The sequence below is a fragment of the Halichoerus grypus genome, chromosome 6, assembly GCF_964656455.1.
Source record: "Halichoerus grypus chromosome 6, mHalGry1.hap1.1, whole genome shotgun sequence".
Classification (NCBI taxonomy): domain Eukaryota; kingdom Metazoa; phylum Chordata; class Mammalia; order Carnivora; family Phocidae; genus Halichoerus; species Halichoerus grypus.
Window position 1 is genome coordinate 36,729,917 of NC_135717.1, and position 20,918 is coordinate 36,750,834.

The 20,918-nt window shown below is 42.5% G+C and overlaps 1 protein-coding gene across 5 annotated transcripts in view; it reads right to left on the reverse strand.

The window, feature by feature from the left end:
• The window catches only part of UBN1 (ubinuclein 1), a 39,307-nt gene that overhangs the window by 15,656 nt on the left and 2,733 nt on the right, over positions 1-20,918 (reverse strand). For all 5 annotated transcript variants that reach the window (XR_004917045.2, XM_036091355.2, XM_036091335.2 and 2 more), the window contains exons 2-12: positions 17,917-18,204; positions 14,533-14,619; positions 13,879-13,974; positions 13,377-13,511; positions 12,569-12,672; positions 11,425-11,863; positions 4,602-4,672; positions 3,212-3,341; positions 2,917-3,035; positions 2,554-2,682; positions 2,222-2,368 (exon numbers count right to left, since the gene is read on the reverse strand). Coding sequence is in view for 4 of the 5 variants with exons in the window: in XM_036091355.2 (XP_035947248.1) it covers positions 2,222-2,368; positions 2,554-2,682; positions 2,917-3,035; positions 3,212-3,341; positions 4,602-4,672; positions 11,425-11,863; positions 12,569-12,672; positions 13,377-13,511; positions 13,879-13,974; positions 14,533-14,619; positions 17,917-18,165 (1,706 nt within the window). In the remaining variant the exon portion in view is untranslated. The remainder of the gene's footprint in view (positions 1-2,221; positions 2,369-2,553; positions 2,683-2,916; positions 3,036-3,211; positions 3,342-4,601; positions 4,673-11,424; positions 11,864-12,568; positions 12,673-13,376; positions 13,512-13,878; positions 13,975-14,532; positions 14,620-17,916; positions 18,205-20,918) is intronic.

Sequence of the window (20,918 nt, forward strand, 5' to 3'; positions counted from 1 at the left end):
AAGGCAGACACAAAGACCAATGCAAGAGGACAGAGAGCCCAGAAATAAAACCCTCACACATGTGGTCAAATGATTTTTGACAAAGGTGCAAAGACCAATAAAAGAAGGACAGTCTTTTCAACAGATGGTGCTGCGAAACGTAGATACCACATGCAAAAAACTGAAGTTGGACCCTTAACGCCATATACAAAAATTAACTCAGCTTCATGACACGGGATCTGACAATTATATCTCAGATATGACACCAAAGGTACAGGCAACAAAAAGTACACAAATTGGACTTCATTAAATTTAAAAATTTTGTGCACCAAAAGATATTATCCACAGAGTAAAAAGGCAACTCACAAAATGGGAGAAAATATTTGGAAACCACATCTGTTAAGGGTGTCAAGGATTAATATCCAGAATACAAAAAGAACTCCTGAAACTCAACAATGAAACAAATTAACCCAATTCAAAAATGGGTGAACGTGGCGCCTGGGTGGCTCAGACCTTTAAGCGTCTGCCTTCGGCTCAGGTCATGATCCCAAGGTCCTGGGATCGAGCCCGCCATCGGGCTCCCTGCTCCGCGGGAAGCCTGCTTCTCCCTCTCCCACTCCCCCTGCTTGTGTTCCCTCTCTCACTGTGTCTCTCTGTCAAATAAATAAAATCTTAAAAAAAATAAAAAATAAATAAAAAATGGGTGAAGGACTTGAATAGACATTTCAAAAAGATACATAAATGGCTCATTAGTACATGAAAAGATGCTCAACACCACTGACCACTAGGAAAATTCAAATCAAATCTACAGGGAGATATCAGCTCAGGTCCATTACAGTGGCTACCATCAAAAACCCAGAAAACGTCGAGTACTGGCAGAACGTAGGCAAATTGGAACCCTTGTGCACTGCTGGTGGAAATGCAAAATGACACAGCCACTATGGAAATCATTGATGGTTCCTCAAAAAATTAAACATACAATTATCACATGATCCAGCAATTCCACTTCTAGGCATACACACAAAAGAACTGAAAGCAGGGTGTTGAAGAGGTATTTGTACACCCAAGTTCATAACAGCATTATTCACAATAGCTAAAATATGGAAACCTAAGTATCAACAGACTTGTGGATAAGCAAAATGTCTTCTATACATACAACGGAATATTATTCTGCCTTAAAAAGGAAGCAATTCTGTAATGTGTAATATAGACAAATCCTTGAGGATATTACACTAAGTGAAATAAGCCAGTTACACAAAGACAAATTCTGTATGATTCCACTTCTATGAGGTACTCAGAGGAGTCAAAATCATAGACAGAAAGTAGAACAGTGGTCAGAGAATCTGAGGGGTGGGATATGTGAAGTTATTGTTTAATGGGTACAGAGTTTCAGTTTTGTAAGATCAAAAGAGTTATGGAAATGGATGGTGATGGTTGCACAACAATGTAAATGTATTTAAAACCACTGACGGGGCACCTGGGTGGCTCAGTCAGTTAAGCGGCTGCCTTCAGCTCGGGTCATGATCCCAGAGTCCTGGGATCGAGCCCCACGTCCGGCTCCCTGCTCAGCGGGGAGCCTGCTCCTCCCTCTGCCTGCCGCTCCCCTCGTTTGTGCTCTCTGTCAAATAAATAAATAAAATCTTTAAAAAAAAAACCACTGACCTATGCACCTAAAAATGGTTAAGATGGTAAATTTTATGTAAAGTCTATTTTCCCACAGTGGGGGCGGGGGGAAGAGCACTAGCTCCAGCCAGCTTTCCTGCCTGTGGATGGCAGCTGTAGTCCATTCACCTGAGCTACGTAACATGGAAGGTCAGGACTTAACTCCAATAAGCAGTCAGCCTGCTACTCGAAAATGAGACTTCTGTTCAGAACAGGAAGATGTTTCCAAGATGAATCTACCTCTCAACTTCTACGAGGAGCCATTATCTCAAAACAGGTAAGGGCAGACTGAGGTGAGAAGAGCATGCCCCAACCAGGAGCTGAAGTGTGACAAAGAATGACAAAGACAAAAACCCCACAGATAACTTCCCTCTTCAAAGGAAGAATAAGAGCCATTCCCAGCAACCATACACCGCCCGGCTACTCTAGTAAGATGGGGGTTGAGTCAGCTAGATGGTGACCTCCTGAGGGATGGGACCCTGTTGGCCTGGCACAACAGAAGCACTCAAATTATTTCTTTACCGCCAGAATGCTCCACCTCCTCACCACATGGACCATACTGGCTGCTCACGGCCCTCACCTGGCTTGCATCCAGCCTTTGGGCCACAGAGGTTTGACCTCAGCATCCAGAAAGGCCTTCACATAGTCCTCCCAAGACTGGGTCCTGTTGTTCCTCTCCAGATCGTAGCTCTCCAGCTTTATCCTCACCACGTGGCAGAGCAGCTCCCTGAGGGGCAGAGACAAGTCAAAAACTTCAAACTACCCCAAATGCTTCTTTCAAGGTTTCAATCATGTGCTTTCAGCAGCCCTGATTAAAGTAAATGATTCTAACCTTCATTAGAAACACAGGAACATGCTCAGACACTGGCCCCACAAACCCTCCAATGAGGCAAGGTCCCAGTTTGGGCACACCTGATTTCATCATTCCACTGGAACTTCTTCCGGGGTCCCATTATCCTCCTGCCCCCCTTTTCCTCATCTTCTTCCTCATCAGAGCACATCCGCTCCCTCTGCTCCTTGTCCTTCTCCTCTTCCAGCATCCTATAGTGTGAATAGGACCAATGGGACCCTAAAGTCACCACCATGGAAGAACTACTTCCTCCCATATCCACCACCTCCCCCCTGCCCAAAGCCCCACCCCGGGCTTCTAAGAGAAGGTGAAAATGCTGCAGAAGAGCCAAGAGTCTCATTCACAAATGTAATAATGGGGGGGGAAAAAAAGAAAGAGAAGCGGCAAGAGGATAATGTCACGTGAGAGCCAGGAGACACACTTACTTAGCGACCTTGGCTTGTGTGTGTGCCTGGCATTCATCCTGGTACTTGGCCATCTGCTCTGGCATTGCCCTTCCAATGGCTTCCTTAAGCTTCTGGAGAGGCTCCTTCAGACGCCCCCCCTGCAGAGAGCAGGACATATCCTAAGACTGGTTTATGCATCACTCCTTATATTGAGGATACACTACTGGAATAATCGCACGAAGGCAGGACAACTGCAGATGTGGCATCTGTGAAGACTCAGTCACCCTCTCCGCTGGGCCCTGAAGCCAAGGGACTCCACTCCACAGTCACCCACCTGTTCGTAGAGGTGAAGTTTCCGAGCACGTTTGACCAGGGTGTCCTTGCTGCAGGGCAGGAATGAAGCAAGATAGGCATACACCCCAGAACGGATTTGGCTACTCAGCTCCCGAGTTTGCACCTCTATGCTGAAGAACAGAACAGAGTCATCAAGAGCCTGCAGCTCCCTGGAGCTCCTCTCATCATGAGGTCATCCTACTGCAGAGAGGAAAACTAAGAGCCAACAATAGATCAAACCTTATGCTGTCGGTCATGCAATGTAACTGAGTGACCAGTGCAACAGATCCCCAGCAGTCGCCAAATCAGAACTCCCACACCTGACGAACTTGGCTAGGTACGGAAGCTCAAGACCCTCAGGTCAAAGACAAGACCAACTCAAACGTAGTCAGGAAAACAGAACCCAAGAGAACAAGCTCTGAAGTACTAAATTTCACATAAGAGCTTTCAAAATGAAAGTGATTGAGTTACTTCCTGTAGACAGGAAATACCTTCCAACAGCGTTTCCTTTTTTCCAGTTCTATCCCTAATAAGGAGGTCAGGGAAATCCTCATCCCTCCAGTGTCCCCATCTAAATGAGCAGAAAAATATTTGTCTTCAATCCTTTGAGTTCTCTGTATTTGGCATGCTCCAGCACGCTATTGTTGACACAAATCTCTCATGTGTGCTGACCCTCAGGTGCTCTCTATAGTCCAGGCTTCCTGACCCAGGAGGCCAATCCCCATCCTGGTCATTTGCTAGAATATTCCCAAGCCTTGACAACTGTTCTTACATGTGCAAAATCCTCACTTGCTGAGCACAAGCTTCCTCTGCTAAATAACACAACAGAGAGAAAAGCTGGCAAAGCTGGAAGGCAGGATACTAAGAACCTGGTTTGGGTTTATATGTGCAGTTTTTTTTTTTTGCTTTTTAATCTACTTCATACAGTGCAACATCTCAGAGGTTCAGGTATCCTGGAGAAGAGCCACGAGATGGTATTTATATACCCTGCCCTTGGGAGAAGTGAGAGTGAAAAGAGAATGATCCCAGGAGAGCAGGCTCCGGCGGCTGCACCAAGTTATCTCTTACTTTTCTGGATTCTCAAAGACAGGCAAGCAACACTTTTTCTCTCTCTCATCTCATACTTGCAAGAAATCCTCTTCCAACTGGCCATGATTGTTATAACAGTGTTCTAATAACACCTGCTGCCTAAGGTTACTTAAGGTCTATCATTTCTTGGAGACAAATATTTGGTGTACCCACCCCCGCTTTTAAAAAAATAAATAAACAATAAAAACCATTTTTTCTCTCATAAGTGGTCATCGTTAATGTAGTTCAATCAATGCTCATTTCCCCAGCCTGCTCAAGCCAGGCATGGTAACAGCAGATGCTCGGAAACAAAAGATACTCACTCTAAGAGGGTGCCATTAACATCTTGGGTGAAGAACTTCTGTCTGCTCTCTCCTTCAGCAGCTCTGGCAGCCTGGTTCACAGCAGACAGTAACATCTGTTAGTGCACTTTCCCCACACCGACCACAAACACCCACAGGCACAAGACCAGTCAGTCCCTACAGAACACCTGTCGATTCAATAAAATCCTCACTGTGCCCTTCCCTACTCAGCCCTAATCCCAGATTAAGTTCACATATGATCACTATATACTCCACAACTGGTATATCCAGCTTTTTTCAAATGCTACTAAAGCATCTATGGACTGTCATTCTTCCCAGGACTTGAAATGACAGTCACATAAAAGAAAATCATAGCGTCAAAGCAATCAGGAGGCATTTGGTTCAACCAGCTAGTTAACTCCTGTGAATGGCAGTCTGTCACCTCAACTGTGAGTTGGTATTTCCATACGTCTACAATATAAAAACAATTCAGAACTTCAACAAAACCGCAAAATTCAAAGGTCTTTATCCCCCCTGACCCCTAAATAATAATAAAGTGCTGCTTTAGCATTTACAGACATTGTAATTTTTGGGAAATTCACAATCTACTTAGAGTGTATCACAAACTCTATGACCCAGACCATTTGAACTACTAACACACCTTCCTACCTATTGACACAAGTAGCAGCGCAGGCTACTGTACAGTCTTTTGCTTCCCATGAGAACACAATCAGCACCCTGGATGGCAGCCACGGCAGGCAGCCAAGGCACTGAGTGCAGAAGTCAGGAAAGCAATCACGGCAAAAGTCTGCACCACTGGTTCTCATATTCAGCTGCATATTGGAATTACCTGGCAGCTTTCCCCACCCTTGACCCATCACATCAGAATCTCTGGGGATGAGGCCCAGGAATCTGTTTTTCTTTCTTTTTTTTTTTTTTTTTAAAGATTTTATTTATTTGACAGAGAGAGACACAGCGAGAGAGGGAACACAAGCAGGGGGAGTGGGAGAGGGAGAAGCAGGCTTCCTGCGGAGCAGGGAGCCCGATGCGGGGCTTGATCCCAGGACCCTGGGATCATGACCTGAGCCGAAGGCAGACGCTTAACGACTGAGCCACCCAGGCGCCCCAGGAATCTGTTTCTTTAAAAGGTAACTCTAAAGTGCAGAGGGAAGTGAGAACCACTGATCTAAACCCAAGAGCTGCTGGTCCAAAGGCTTTAGGCAAAAATAAAGTATCTAAAATCAGGCTTGATATAGAATAATGACCACAAACAAAGGCAATAAGATGATTGTCTAAAACAATCAACCCTGATCAAGCCCTCAGACTGTAGGCACTGAAAACCACCCTCCACTTTCCCATCACCCGATTTGCCTTCCCTCACCGTATCCTCTGGGTCCTTTTCCTACCTCTGCTCCCTCTCCATCTTCTCCATTAACTCCTTAAATAGAGATGGAGCCCAAAGTTCTATCTAGAACTACCTTCTCCTAATACTTTCTTCTCCTTCACAGCTTTGAAATAACACATAATGCCCATAGATCTCTCAAATCTAAATCTCTAGCCCTATACCCTTTTTTCTAAGCTCTGGGTTAGAATTTCCAATTACTTCTGTGAATGGATGATCCTCTGGTATGGACACTCAACTTACCCAAGACCAAACCCATTAGCTTCTGCTCCTACTTCTGTGTTCCCTACTTCTAATAACTATACTCCATCCTCCTGAAATCCTTCCACTCCCTTCCTTAAAACCCTTAGGTAGCTCTCTCCAAGCCCAGAATCAAATCCAAACTCCTTTATGTGGCATTTATGATTCTCCAGGATCTGGCCCCAGCCAGCCACTCCAGCTCCCATCCCCTACCACACTCCAGGGGGTCCCCACCATCCAACAACTCAACAACTCCTTGTCCATCCCCAGCTCTATGCCCTGCCTTCCTATAAGACCATCTCACCACTGAGCCTGGCCAAGTCTATTGCCTCCAGTCTGATTCCTATGTACCTCAAGGAGCTTCTGTCTTACCTCCTCAAAGCTGGCTGTTCACCTGACCATCTGCTTGACCACCCAAACATCACAGAGCTTACCTCATTCTGCTCTGTCCTACAGCCAGATGTTTACATATCTACTGGTCCATTTACAAAACAAGCTCATGGAGAACAAGAACTGAATCTTATTTGTCAATATACTTCCCACAGCTGCCTATCACATAACAGAGCTTAATAAGTGTTGCCTGAGTGAATGCATGAAGGAAAAACAGGTGTTACTGAAAGAATGCAACCAGAGGAAGAAAGTTTGGAACTGACAAACAGAACTTGCAGAAGATACGCAAAACTCAAGCTTCTGCAGACCCCGGAGGGAGGGAGGAAGTGCAAAGGCCCAGGATGAAAAGGGGTGAAATGGACGGATGGAAATGAAATAAAGGCATGACTTTTAATCCATTCACCTGCCAATTTCTTACATTTTCAGAAGGATTCAGAATTCTTGGCACTTCTAATGTACTAAGAGTATGATTTTAGTTTGAGAGAAAATAAAACTGAGTCATTCTTTTGCTTAAGCTTACACATTGCTACTTACAAGATCCAGAAGCACTTCCATATTAATTCAATCTGATTACTTTAACATGTATTTCAAATGCCCCAGTTTGTCAGACCTATCAACAAGCTCAGGTTTCCATTCAAATTTTATTTTTAGATATCAGCCAGTTCCTCCAATGCGTCAGAGGCTTTCTGGCTATATACTTTTTAAAAAGATTTTTTTCTGATGCCTTTTCAATTGTGTAGACAATTATCTCTGAGGATCTGGTTTTATACTGAGATAATTAATCAAGTGCTATATATATATATTTTTTTTTTTAAATACTTTGAGAGAGGGGCGCCTGGGTGGCTCAGTCGATAAGCGTCTACCTTCGGCTTGGGTCATGATCCCGGAGTCCTAGGATCGAGCCCCGCATGGGGCTCCCCTGCTCGTGAGAAGCCTGCTTCTCCCTCTCCCACTCCCTCTGCTTGTGTTCCCTCTCTGTCTCTCTCTGTCAAAAAAATAAATAAATAAATAAATAAATAATACTTTGAGAGAGAAACAAAGAGACAGAGAGTGCGTGAACAGGAAGAGGAGCAGAGGGCAAGAAGCAGACTCCCAGCTGAGCATGGAGCCTGACGCAGGGCTCAATCTTACAACGCTGAGATCATGACCTGAGCCAAAACCAAGAGTCAGATGCTCAACCGACTAGCCACGCAGGCGCCACTTAAGTGTTGTATTTTTAAATAAATCTAATTAAAAGAACAATCAGATTTATATCTGATAGTCTTCCACAAATAAGTGAGGCTCCTCAACCCTAAGAAGAGACACCCTTGCCTAAGGAGTTGTATAAATTGATCAATCCTAGATTAATTAGGCAATGAAGTTAAACCAAACAGCCCAATCATGCTGATTTATAATAGTTTCAACAGCCCTTTAATAAGCTGTTTTAATTATAAGAAAAGCCACTTACAGCCTCTTAGCACCTAAATCAGAACCTTATATACTGTACCTGTTTTTGCTGGTATGATTTTCTTTTTAGAAAAGATCAAACAGGTTAGTTTTTTGGGTTTTTTTTTTTTTCTCCTTGGATCCAGGTCTCCCTGGATTTGTGATGTAGGAGTTCTAAGTCTATAGGAGGGTAAGCTGTGAGCAGGTAGATTAGAGGAGTGGGTGACATGGGGTTTCTGTTTCTTTTCTTTCCTCAGTATTGTTCCCATTTTATGCTTGAGTCAACAGACCTGGGTCATCTGTGTGGACCAAGAGGAGTAGTTGCCAAACTACATCAAGACAAATAACCTTGCGGGGGAGGGCGGCAACACACCTGAACTTTCCACCAACCAAGACAAAAGGCACAATCAAGAATATTAACTGCAGACAGGGTAAGGCCATCAAATCAAACCCCTGGATTCCTTGGGGTCTATAAAAATGTACAGTACAAGGGAACAGGAAATGAAAAACAGGCTAACATAAGAAACAGTGACCATTGCTTGGGCATCCACCAAGGCGGCCCTCTTGGGATACCTCTTTAACATATGTAAGTTTTCAAAGTTTTAAGCATCACATCTAGTTAGAAGGTAAATCTAATTTTTGCTTCCCACAGCAAATATTAATCCCTAAGGGATGAATACATATCAGATTAGAATCTTTTTAGGAAATGTGGTAGATGGCAAACAGGACTTCAGATCCCTTCCCTCCCAGTACATGCATTCTGCCACAAGGAGGTGGCCTCTAATTTCCCAAACCTCCAAACTGGTTTGCTCTTGCGACTTGCTTTACCAATAGAGTGGGAGAAGTGATGTGAACACACAACTTCTATGGCTAGATCTTATGGGCCTTGCAGCTTCCACCTTCATTCTCTTGAAATGTTGCCCTGAAACTGCCATACCCTGAAGAAACCCAGGATCAAAGATCAGAGGAGGGAGGGGACAGACGTCTCAGCCGTCCCAGCACCCAGCCAACTTGCCAGCTGAACGCAGCCACAAGAGTGAACCAAGCAGGACCAGAAGAGGAACTGCCCAGCCACCCAGAGTCAGGAGAAATGAATTGCTCTTTGAAGCCCTAAGATTTGGGCAGTTTTCTAGATAACAGTAGAAACTGATACACTTATCATCATCTAGGGCCAAAATTTTAAATGTAAACAAGCTTATAAAGAAGAAGAAAAAAGATAATAAGGGGAGTGAAAAATAAAGTGAGAAACACATAACACTACTAACGTTACAGTTATTTAATTTAAATTTTAGGTTTAATTTAAATTTTAAAAACAAAATGTCCAGTTTAAGACTGAGGACAGGGCTCCTTATTAAGGATTGAAATATCCATGGGTGACTTTTGGAATTCCCCTGGGAAGAATAGTTTTCCCAGCAGATTCTCAGAGAGGTATGGGTTTAGAGCACTCGTGCACACATGTGGGAGGCTCCAAGTACCCAAGTACAGGCCCTGGTGGGAATGGAGCCCCTGGGGATCCTTTGGAATGGCATTAAGTAACTTTCCAAGAATAAGCCTTCTTTTCCATGCAACCATCAAAAGTGATGAGGGCTTTAGAATAATATTTATTAAGTGAAGAAAGCAGGAAACAATTATTCACAACTATAATTACAACTGCATAAAAACATACACAGAAGCTAGAAAGGAATAAGCAAATTGAAAATAGTTTTCAGATTGGCAGAATGATGGGTAATCCCCATTTTCTACCCCATTTCCCAAAGTTTCTTAACACTGTTATAGTAGAAGGGCCAGGTGATGACTGAGTATCGATTTCACATACGAACACTGTATTTTCATTTCAGTATGTCAATTTGTCCTGGTCACCCTTCCCACCAAAACCCAAGCCTACTTTATCTGTGGGATCCAGAACCCTGTCTCCATTGTCCCAAGAGAGAACTTGGTAATCACTGAGGAAGGACTGCTTGCTCAGGGTTCATCCAGGGGACTCCAGAAAGCGAGACTTACTTGAATCATAACCCAACGCCGATTCATGTTAAGCCACTTTGTTTCCATTGAATTGGTCCATCTTTCCGAAGAAATTGAAATAATGAGTCTAAGTTATCAGACTAGAGCACTACCTATGGTGGGGGTAGGGACACATCCAAGAATGGTTTTGACTTTTCTCTAAAGAAACGACTGGCTACTGCCACATATACCTCACTCAACTTACTTAACAAGACTTTCAGAAACTACAAAACAATTTGATTACAAACCAGAGGATTGAGAAGAACAAGGAGTAATTTTTTTAAACATAAATTCTGAGAGCAAACACAGAACAGTATGCTTAAACATGCCAAGTTCAGATTCAACTACTTTCACCTTAATGTCCTATTAAGATATACTCTGAATCCCTAACATGGCACAATTCATTTATATCATCACATTCAAACAGAATACTGCACATAGGCTAACGAGGAAGAACTAGAAATCCAAGTAAGACATTTGCTTTACTTTGCATGTTGTGCTTAAATATTTCTTGGAAACAAGAAAATCATTTGTAGCGGTGGTTAACATTTTACCCTACCCTAAAACACAAGAGAGATTTCACATAACAGTGATTCTGAAATCCTGTGAGAATCACTGGCTTAATACTTAAGCTACAGGGTATAAATGCCACAGGAGTTGCATTGTAAGTCATGATGCCCAAGGTAAAATGCTTTTTTAGCTAAAAGTCATCATAACTAACGACCCATGCTTGGTTTATGCCAGTAATACATTACCGAATTGACAATTCTCAGCACTCTAGAAATCAACTCCCAATTGCCAACGGCTGCTATAGCCCAGACTGTCGCTGTTTTTAATGGTTCACGGACAATATTAAGGTTCAGCTCCTTTTCATTTACCACACCTTAGGCATTCCTGTAATCACTACCTAACGCTGATGATGGGCAAGTCCAAGGAGCAACGGAAACCCAGTTTCAGCACGTACTCTATGTGTAACATTCATCTGCAAACTTTTGTGAATTTTGAAAACTTTCAAAAGATTACTAAAATGACAGATCTGTGCCTCAGCTGCCTGCTGCCAACACTATTGTCAGTCTATTGCACCAAAGGAAAGATATTTGTGGGGAAGGAACTGATAGGCAGGAAATGGAAAGACAGAAATTCCCCCCGAGAAGAAAGTAGATTTTCCAGGAGTGAAAGAACCACAAAAGGCCTAAAAATGATGCCTGATGCGCAGAGCTTACACGGTTTCCTCACTTGGGAGGAGAAGAGAGCTTGGAAAAGCTTACACTGAAACTGCCAACTCACTAAGAATTGCTCTGGGCAGCGAGCTTCATGTGATGCAGAACCAGCGTCAATCTGCCCAAACCGCTTCCAGGAAAGCCCGGCCACTCTGTGTCACCATACCTGAGCCAGCTCCTTAACGCGCTTCTCCAGGGGTGCAGGCAGGCCTTCAGGGAGGGAAGAGGGCTGCCTGAATTCCTGGTCCAGTCCCACCCCAAGGGAATCGCTCTCATCATCCATATCACGGAAGGGGCTTCCTTCTGGAGACTCACTGAGCAGCTGCTCCAAGTCCAAATCAGTCAGCGAGTCCATGGCAGTGGCTGCCTGGAGCAAGTCGTTGTCAGAAGTGGAGCCAAAGAGCGAGAGCAAGGGGTCAGAGGTGCCCTCCAATTCCCGCAGGCCCTGAGCTTCCACCGACGAGACCGCTACGGGCTTATGGTCTTCGTCCCTCTTTCTCTGAGCCTCCTTCTCCTTCTGAAATTTCTTTAGCATCTCTTTAACACTCAAAGCCCCAGAATATTTCTTTTTCTTCTTCTCCTTACTGGCATTGAGGGCCGTGAAGCTGCAAGCAAGGAGGAAACTGGTTACGAGGGCTGCAGTACACCTCAAAAGGGAAATTCACGAGAGACAGCCCCTGCTCCCAGCGCAACTGTCTCCAGGAACCTCAGTCACAAGACCACCCTGTTAGTCCTCCTCCCTCCTCTTGGCATATGGAGCTCTTTCTTGCTGGGACCAAAGCTTGAGATTTAATACAGGTTAGCAAAACACTGTCACAGAATGCTAAATATCCGATGTGTTTTTAAAAACCACTGCCAGGCTGAAATAAAAGGTTGCAAAAAAGGAGTGGGGGGCAAGAAAAATATTTAAAGGGAATAAGCAGGAGTAGCAGCAGCAACTTGAAGGGCAGCTGGGGTGAGACCAAGTGAGGCGAAGACAGCAGGACCACAGAAGACAAAGGGAAGTGGCAGAGACGGAAGGAGAACTGGGGTAGAGGAGGGGTGCCCAAGAGAACAAGAAACATCAGCAGTCACACAGTGACAGAAATCGCTGCCAACACTGACAGAGGGCCAGAGAGAAGTCCCATGTCTGACACACAGAGATGTGAGAGCACCAATGCCCACAAGGGCACTGTGGGAGGCGTGAGGGGAACAGAAGGCCAGGCCCTGCTGCTTCTTCTGAAGCTGTGAGGAGGAGGGCGCATCAGCTCCCAGGTGTCCTGCCCTAACAGTTCAGATTTTATCCTAGCAAAGAAGCTGCTGCCTCTCACCCGGCTTTGGAAAACTTGGACTTTTTCGATTTCTTCTCCTTGTCATAAGTGTCATCTTTTTTCTTCTTCTTTATCTTCTCACCACCTTCCTTCAACTTCCGCTTCTGAGAATTAAAGACAAGGCACAGTTACACGGCTCCCTAACTCAGGGAGCAAGTGCACTACACAGCACTGGCCTTGCTCCGCCCAGGGGACATCCTGAGAGCTGCCTTATTTCCTTCATGAGCAACAGCTTTCAGATCGGTCCCTGGACCACAGACCTGCAGCAGGTCAATACAGTGTTCCCATTGACAGTGTCTCCTGGAAGCACCCAGGGCTGAGGCAAGAGGCCATTCTGTAGCCTGAAACTTTTCTAGTTCAAGTTAGCTGTATATGGGCCCTACCTCTTGTTTAAACAGTGGTGGGCAGATTTCAAAATACACTGATCTTAAGGCTAACTTGTTTTTGTTGGGGTGACAGCCCTGGGAACTGAAGTCCTCTACATGTCCACAGAAGAGACACAGCAAGGCTGGTGCAAACTCCCCTCACTCCACACCCTTCACTGCCCTAGTCCCCACCCTGAGACCACCTTGAGAAACAAATCCCTGCCGAGCCTGCTGGGACACAGGCGTGGACACCTCCAGGTCCACAGCACCTGGCCACGGTACAGGTGTGAGTAGTGACCTGTCAGCCTCGGCAGGGCTCATGCCTTTCCACCAAGCTCCTGAGCCATCCTAAACCAGCAGACATTCTGGCAAGTCACCTACTGATCTTATAAAGTCATGTAAAAAAAGCACTTCTGAAATCCAAAAGCAAGGATCGTTCTAACCTTTGGAGATTTTTTCTTCTTTTCTTTAATGAAGTCATCCTCAGATTCTGATGCTTGTCTAAATTGCAGGGTTCCAGAGTTAATGTAAAATCCTCCATACTTTGTAGTCAAAGAAGCAGGAACAAGCTCATCATACTGAAGGGGGGAAAACAAATGGTCAGCTCCAAGTTCTGGTACTAATAAATAGTCCAAAGGTGCAGAGTGGGTCTTGACAGAGCAGATATGACTCTGTTCTTCTGCCACTTTTCAGACAGCGTGCTAAGGCCTGCTTCTGGTCAACCACAAATGTCCTAGCTCAAAGGTGTCTGGACAGATCTGGTCATCATTTTTAGTGAGGGAACCATGGCCAGATCAAGCATGTCACTTCCTCTCTCTCTAACTCACCAGGGCAGCCTTTTCTTCACAGAGGGCATGCGCACACTGACCCAATCTCCACCTCCAGGCCATCACCAATAGAAGCTGGGGTGTGGTGGTTCCAATGGCATTTTCAGTAAAGACTTACCGCCTCAGAATTATCGATGAAGGAGTCAGATTCATCGTAACCGTACCCCATGTCAATCAGGTCCTGTAACCGATCTTTTCTACGTTTCTTTCCACCCTAAAATTTAAAATAGGTCATGTGCTTTTTCCATGTGTAACTATGGTAAAAACCCATAGCATAAGGCCTACCCTCTTAACAACAAATGTTTTAAGTCTGAGGTCACGTGCTTTTTCTGATACACAGAATTAATTGTTGCCTTGAATTCCATCAACTAGTGACTAAAGGTTGTAAATCAGTGGGTCACACACACACACACCCCTAAGCCCATCCCAAACCCCATTCCCTTGAAGACCTTCTAAAATAGATCTGTATCTACACAAAATGGCCTAAGACAGAAGGAACTAAATGGCTTTGTATGCTTTGTATCAAAACTCTTATTCTAAGCATAAATTCTAGGAGTAAAACGCCCTTCTTGCTCATTCATCCACTTAGCTTCACATACTAGCGCCTGCCACATGCATTGTCTGTACCTTAATGCATTTATCTAATAACTGCATTTTGTTCTCTCCAACCTCTGTACTTGTTTAGATGATAATCCACTAAAGGAACATAAAAATGTCTGGAAACCTCTCCCACTCAACGAGGTTGTTTTGTTGCCCAAGAGAGGAATCTTACATATTTTTCTTCAAATTTCCGGGCAAGGGCCTCCACTTTATGCCTTTCCTTTTCTTCATCATTGAAAGGATCTGAGAGATCTTTCTTCTGTAAAGAGACCATTCCACAAAAATAAGAGTCACAAAAAAATTCCCACAATCCTATTCATAATACCTGCACTGACTACTCAATACGCATAAACTGCATAATAAAAACAACTGTTTCAAAAAAGACAAGAAAAAATACATGCTACTGTCCCAAAAGGTTTACCTTCGTTGCTTAAGAAAATAAAGTTTCCATTCATGTAATTCAACAAAACTAAACGCCTACAATCACCCACCAGAGCATTAGGTCCTAGAGGGCTCCAAATATAGCAAAGGGCCTTTAGTTAGGGATGCTCAACCTGTATAGAACTGTGTTTCAATATAGCTGGTTTTCTTTGTAACCCTAAAAATTATTTTACGCATTTAAAAACATTACTCTAAGAAGGTCCATAGGCTTCATTGACTTCCAAAGCAGTCAATAGCTCAAAAAGGTTAAGAACGCAGTGAAAGTAGTGCAAGCCCTTGAGAGCTATTCTGCTGTATTGGTTAGTAGAGTGGTATGAACTTGCACTTCCTTCACTGCTACCAAAAGTCAAAACCAGGTTCACAGCATTCCCTTTCCCTGGAAGCTTATCTTGATGGATCAGTAATCTCGTCTTTCCTCCCAATGCCAATATGCATTCCAAATATTTTCATGTGGTTTTCCAAAGTTTATTTCTACTCCATAAACTTACTGTTGCATTTTTCTCAAGTAAATTTTCCAGAGTTGGACTTTAAGCTTCTCTGGCAAGGAAACTTAATTTTAATAAAAGACTCCTATGCCAAATACATTTAAGACTTCAGAGTAGACCAATATCACTAAAGATTGGATGCCTATCTTAAGACAAAACTCTATTACCCCACCCTCCCATCCCTGCCCACTGGAATCCCATCCACTCATGAAGGACCAGTTAAATGAGATATTGTGGAACGTACATATAAGAGCCACAAGTGAGTGGTCTTTAAAACATGCACTCATCTGTACCTTCTTAAAGTTTTCTATAATGATCACATATAACCTAAGTGATTCAAATAATTTTAAGAAATGCCACCAATCTGGGGCGCCTGGGTGGCTCAGTCGGTTAAGCATCTGCCTTCGGCTCCAGGTCATGATCCCAGGATCCTGGGATCGAGCCCCACATTGGGCTCCCTGCTCAGCAGAGAGCCTGCTTCTCCCTCTCCCTCTGGTGCTCCCACTTCTTGTGTGCTCTTTCTCTCTCTCAAATAAATAAAATCTAAAAAAAAAAAAAGGTTAAAAAAAATTCCAGGAATCTAGAGCAGTACTAGATACAACGTGTACTCTCTTATGTCTTGCAAAGAGTAGTTGTCCAAAAAGTACTACTTCCTGCATGCATGAAGGTCCAACTCTGACCAAACACAGCATCCGGGATGTAAGCTCTCTGCTGTCCAAGCCCTGCAGGGCTTTGTATTTGTATCAGACTTAAACAACTGCCACATTGTAACTCCTGGTACCTGTGTTGGCATAATTCTAAAGTACCTACAGGACTGAAAGTTCCTTTGAGGCTGGGATAGTGGCTTCTCCACCTTTATATAGTCCTCAGCATCTCACCCAGTGCCTTTACATTATAAGAAACATATGCTAACTGAATTACTATATGAATCTGTCAGATTACATAATACTTTGAAAACCACAGAGTAGACACAAAGATTCAGGGTTCTGAATCTGAAGTCCAGGAGTGAATCCCCTGAAACTGAATCCAAAGTTCTCTGTGTATGCTCCAAACATTTTCCTGCAATGGAGAAGAACTTCTAGATCCCTCAGAGAGGTGAAATCAGAGCACTAGAGTTCTAATTTCAGTTGAGCCCATATATAAAGACCTCAACCAATTCCTGCTACTGTCTCTTCCTCTCAAGGAAGAAGATCCCATTCCTACTTTGCAAAAGGAATCATAAACGGATTTGAAATTATTTTTTCTCATCTTGCCCAATAGCCCTCATATAAAAGGTTGACCCTTGGCACAAACTTACTGGCCTCCATTCAGCTAATCAGATCTTAATCAAGGAAACACATTTTTGTCTGAGCAAAGAAAATAGATAATCCTCCTAACCAAAGGCACTCACCCCCAAAAGCACAACAGTGAATTAGAAGGAAGGAACACTGGCCACTGAGTTATGCCGCTAAAAATTGTACCTACATGATTTCATTCTACCCTCAAACACCCTGTCAGCCAGGTACTAGGCTGATCCTCATTTTACTAAGAGCCACTCTAGAGACCAAAATACTCCAAGTGTGGGACCCTACTAACCTTTGCCTCAGAGCCTAGCATAGTGCACCAGGGTAGGTGCTTGTGCTCTTCACCTATTTCCTACCCATGCTGTAGGATTCTGTTCCGTTTATGTAAAACACAAAAATGTGTAAAACTGATCTAAGCTGTCGAAAATCAGGGCAGTGGGCGTGGGTAGTATTTTGGAAGGGCAGGAAGAGGGTTTCTGGTGTCCTGGAAAATATTACATTTTATAATCCAGGCACAGGATACAAGGGTGTGTTGAGTTTGTGAAAACGCATCAAGTTATGAATTTATCATATATGCACTTTTTTATGTATTTAATTCAGTAAATAGTTTTTTTTAATTTTACAATGTTAATGAATTATCAGAACATCAGTAATAGCTGAAGCTGGTGATGGGTACATGGGGGCTCATTATACTACTCTCCTATTCTGTGCATGTTTGAGAAGTTCCATACTAAAGAGCATAACAAATCTGCCAGGAAAATAAATAGGTCATTTTAAAAAACATTTAAGAAATCAAACTGATTCTCAAAAGACCTGAAAGGTACAACCCAATTCTGACAAACAAAATATAAAAAAACTCCCATAAAAATAGGTTTCTATCCATCCAAGTAAAGAAACTATCCCGAATCTCACTGTTCAGAAGACATGAGCAGTCAGTGTCTTTTTTTGTCTGCCCTCACACCAGGCAGAGTGAGATTCCATTGGAAAAGAAAAATGTCCAGCACAAAATTCCAGTGCTGTAACAGCCAGGGGCTGGTCACATTTACACATAACATGCACACCTTGGCATGAAAGGCTTCATTGTTTATTATTAGCCATAATTCATATTAGCCTTGGATGTACAGTGTTCTCTCTAGCATAAATCAGGAAAATGGTTCTAGAAAGAATTCTATCCTTTCCTGCCCAGAGGCAAAACCAGCACACCTTGTAACTGCTTTGGACTGAGTGCCGTGATCTTGGGATAGCCAGAGCCTTTCTAATCTTGCTTCCACCTTCCAGAAGTCCCTTTTGCACAGGATGTCCCACGCATTATATCTGCAGACTGAGTCTGGGGCTGCTGGGGTGTACCTTGTCTGCAGGTTGAAGGCCTTTCACCTTCCCTCGTATGTTCTTCACCAGCTCCGGGTAGAAGAACTCTGGACAGCGCTTGTGATCTGGCTCAAAGAGGGTGAGTGTAATCCGAACAGCTGCTGCAGCCGGCTCAGAGTCCTGATGCTGTTCTGTTCCCCCAACCTCCTCTTTCCGGGATTTCTTCAAAAATGCAGGATTCAGAGAACCTGGGAGAGAGGTGAACTGGACCCTGTGGGGCTCCGACATGGCTACCAACAAGTCTTAGCAGGTGTCACTGCATGGCTTCTGTTAACATTAAAAGAAGGGCCAGGTCAAACCAAGATGATAAAAATGATGATTTTTCCTGTTCAGCTATTCAGATTCAAGCTTAAAAGAATTTCATTGTCAAGAAGAATCCATTGTTGGGCGCCTGGGTGGCTCAGATGGTTAAGCATCTGCCTTTGGCTCAGGTCATGATCCCAGAGTCCTGGGATCGAGTCCCGCATCGGGCTCCCTGCTCAGCGGGGAGCCTGCTTCTCCCTCTGCCCCCCTCTCTCTCTCACTCTCTCTGTCTCTTATGAATAAATAAATAAAATCTTAAAAAAAAAAAAGAATCCATTGTTAAGTTGATCTTAATTACCACTTATTGCTTTTTTTTTCCTTCAATACTATTCATCTTAAATATACCATTTTTAAATATAAATGTAAATCACCCCAAATCCTATCAGAGATAGTGTTCAACATACTTCTTTCTAGTCTTTTTTTCTATGCCTAGTCAATAGTTCTTATATGTTAGAGAATCCATGCTGACAGAGCCTTAAAGAATCCTCAACACTGCAAACACCACCAGAGAATATTTTTCATTTAATTTATCTAACACTTTTTTTTTTTCTGGCTGACAATCATCTTTCTTAAAATCTCTGTATTTTCATCACCAGCAGTACACTTACATTTAGGGCCCATATTTACAATGAGAAAGTTTTCAACAGCTCACAGAAGGTACTGCCTCCTCTGGGGTAAGTAAAAAAACCAGCGTCTCAGGAGGAGTGTGGCTCGGCTCATTTCCTAACACACCAGCCTCTGTCCACCCACAACTGGGCCTCAGCAAAGTGACAAATTATCACATGCCAAAGACCTTCAAAGTTGCTTGGAAATGGTCAAAATAGATTGTAAAGCTCAGAATACCAAGGGTTTATGGAATATAAATATCCAAACACACACACACTATAGTTTTTGTGTGTGTGCTTCAGGTATAATCTTATGTCCTGCTTTTTTAAACTCACACTCTAGTATGAACTTTCTACCATGACACTAAATAAAAATATTCACTGAGGCCTTATTTATACAGGAAAATGGTAAAAACAACCTCGATATCCAGCATTAAGGGAATGGTTGGGAAAAAATTGCAGCTTTTTAAAAGTGATTTATTCTTATAATCTATAAATTTTGATAGAGATATACAATGCTTGTCATACCTCTTACAACTACTTTTTCCTGCTTCATTACTGTCTAATTTAAAGTGAGGTATAAAAGAAATTTTAATTTAGTTTTCACACTGAACTCTTTAACTTGGCTTCTTCCCAGCATCAATCACTAACCTTTCTTTCCCCTGCTGACTTGGCATATGCTATATAGTAATGTATTAGACATCTTAAGATCTATTACAGAAATCCAACCTGTTAGATTAGTCTAGTCTAGTATATCTAGACATTCTTTAACCAAAACTATACTGTTTTGAAAAATTTTTATGGTATATTTTAATATCTTCAATCAAAAATTCATCTTTATTATTCTTCTTTTAAAAATAATAGTTATTCCAGCCTATTTATTATTTCAGGTCAACCTAGGAATCATTCTGACAAGTTTCAAAAAAAAGCTCACTGTATTTTGACAGTAATGAATGATTAGTAACTAATTCAGGAAGATTTACACATATCACATATATCCACATATAAGAATGTCTACTTGCATACATGTAATGTTCATTTTTTTCTACTATGACCAAAAATTGTGATCGCTAAGATCAGGCAATAAAATATCTAAAAATGAAGAGTTAAAATTATTCTAAGTAGGCAGCAAAGTGATTAGCAGCAGCAAAACAGGTTGGTAGTGCAAAAAACCATCATGCACTAAAATGTTGGAAAGAAATTCCCCTAAAAAAAACTTTGAAGGCCCCCAGGACATTCGTGATGCCCTGGGTTGTGAAAATAAATCACAGCTGAAAGCTGAGGCTTAAAGGTCCCCCACTGACACAGCAGGCAAAGTCACACTATAAGAAGGGAACCTTCAAGTTAACAGATGGGATAATAGGAAGTTCACCCTGGAAGGGGCAACCAGGTTCCTGTCCCTGTCAGGCAGTAATTTTTAAAATGTAACCTCATCATGGTCCAAATTTTAGACATTGTAACTTCATTCACCTAGATGGTAAAACTGCTTCTCTCAGTTGTGTGACTTCAGAAGTAAGACTAGAGAATAAAGTAAATCAAACCTATAACATATTAACACTTAGTAGTTAGATTTTGGATTAAATTTTATAATCATCACAATAATTACTTGCTACTTGTTACTAAATTATTTGAAACATTTAAGAAAAATCAGACATATTAATGATTAACCTATTAGACTTACAATTTTAATTTGAAATGGTTAAAAAAATAGAAGTTTGAAACTGTTCATTTAGACCTAACTTCTACATCTATCAGACTTACATGAGTTATGTCTTTGGAAAGATTTTACCATCAGGCTTATAAGTTTACCATTTTAGAAGTTTGAAGTATTTGAGAGAAAAAACATATACAACTTTAAATGCAGGGGACCTGAGTGGCTCAGTAGGTTGATCAGGTCTTGATCGCAGAGTAGTGAGTTCAAGACTGGCTCTGGGCTCCACGCCCAAAACAAAACAAAAACAAAACTTAAAAAAAACAAGAACAAAAACTTTAAATGCAGCTTAAAACATTTAAGGGTATTCAACATTGCAAAAAGAGTTCACTGTTTTAGCGGAATGTAATTTTTTAAACTGA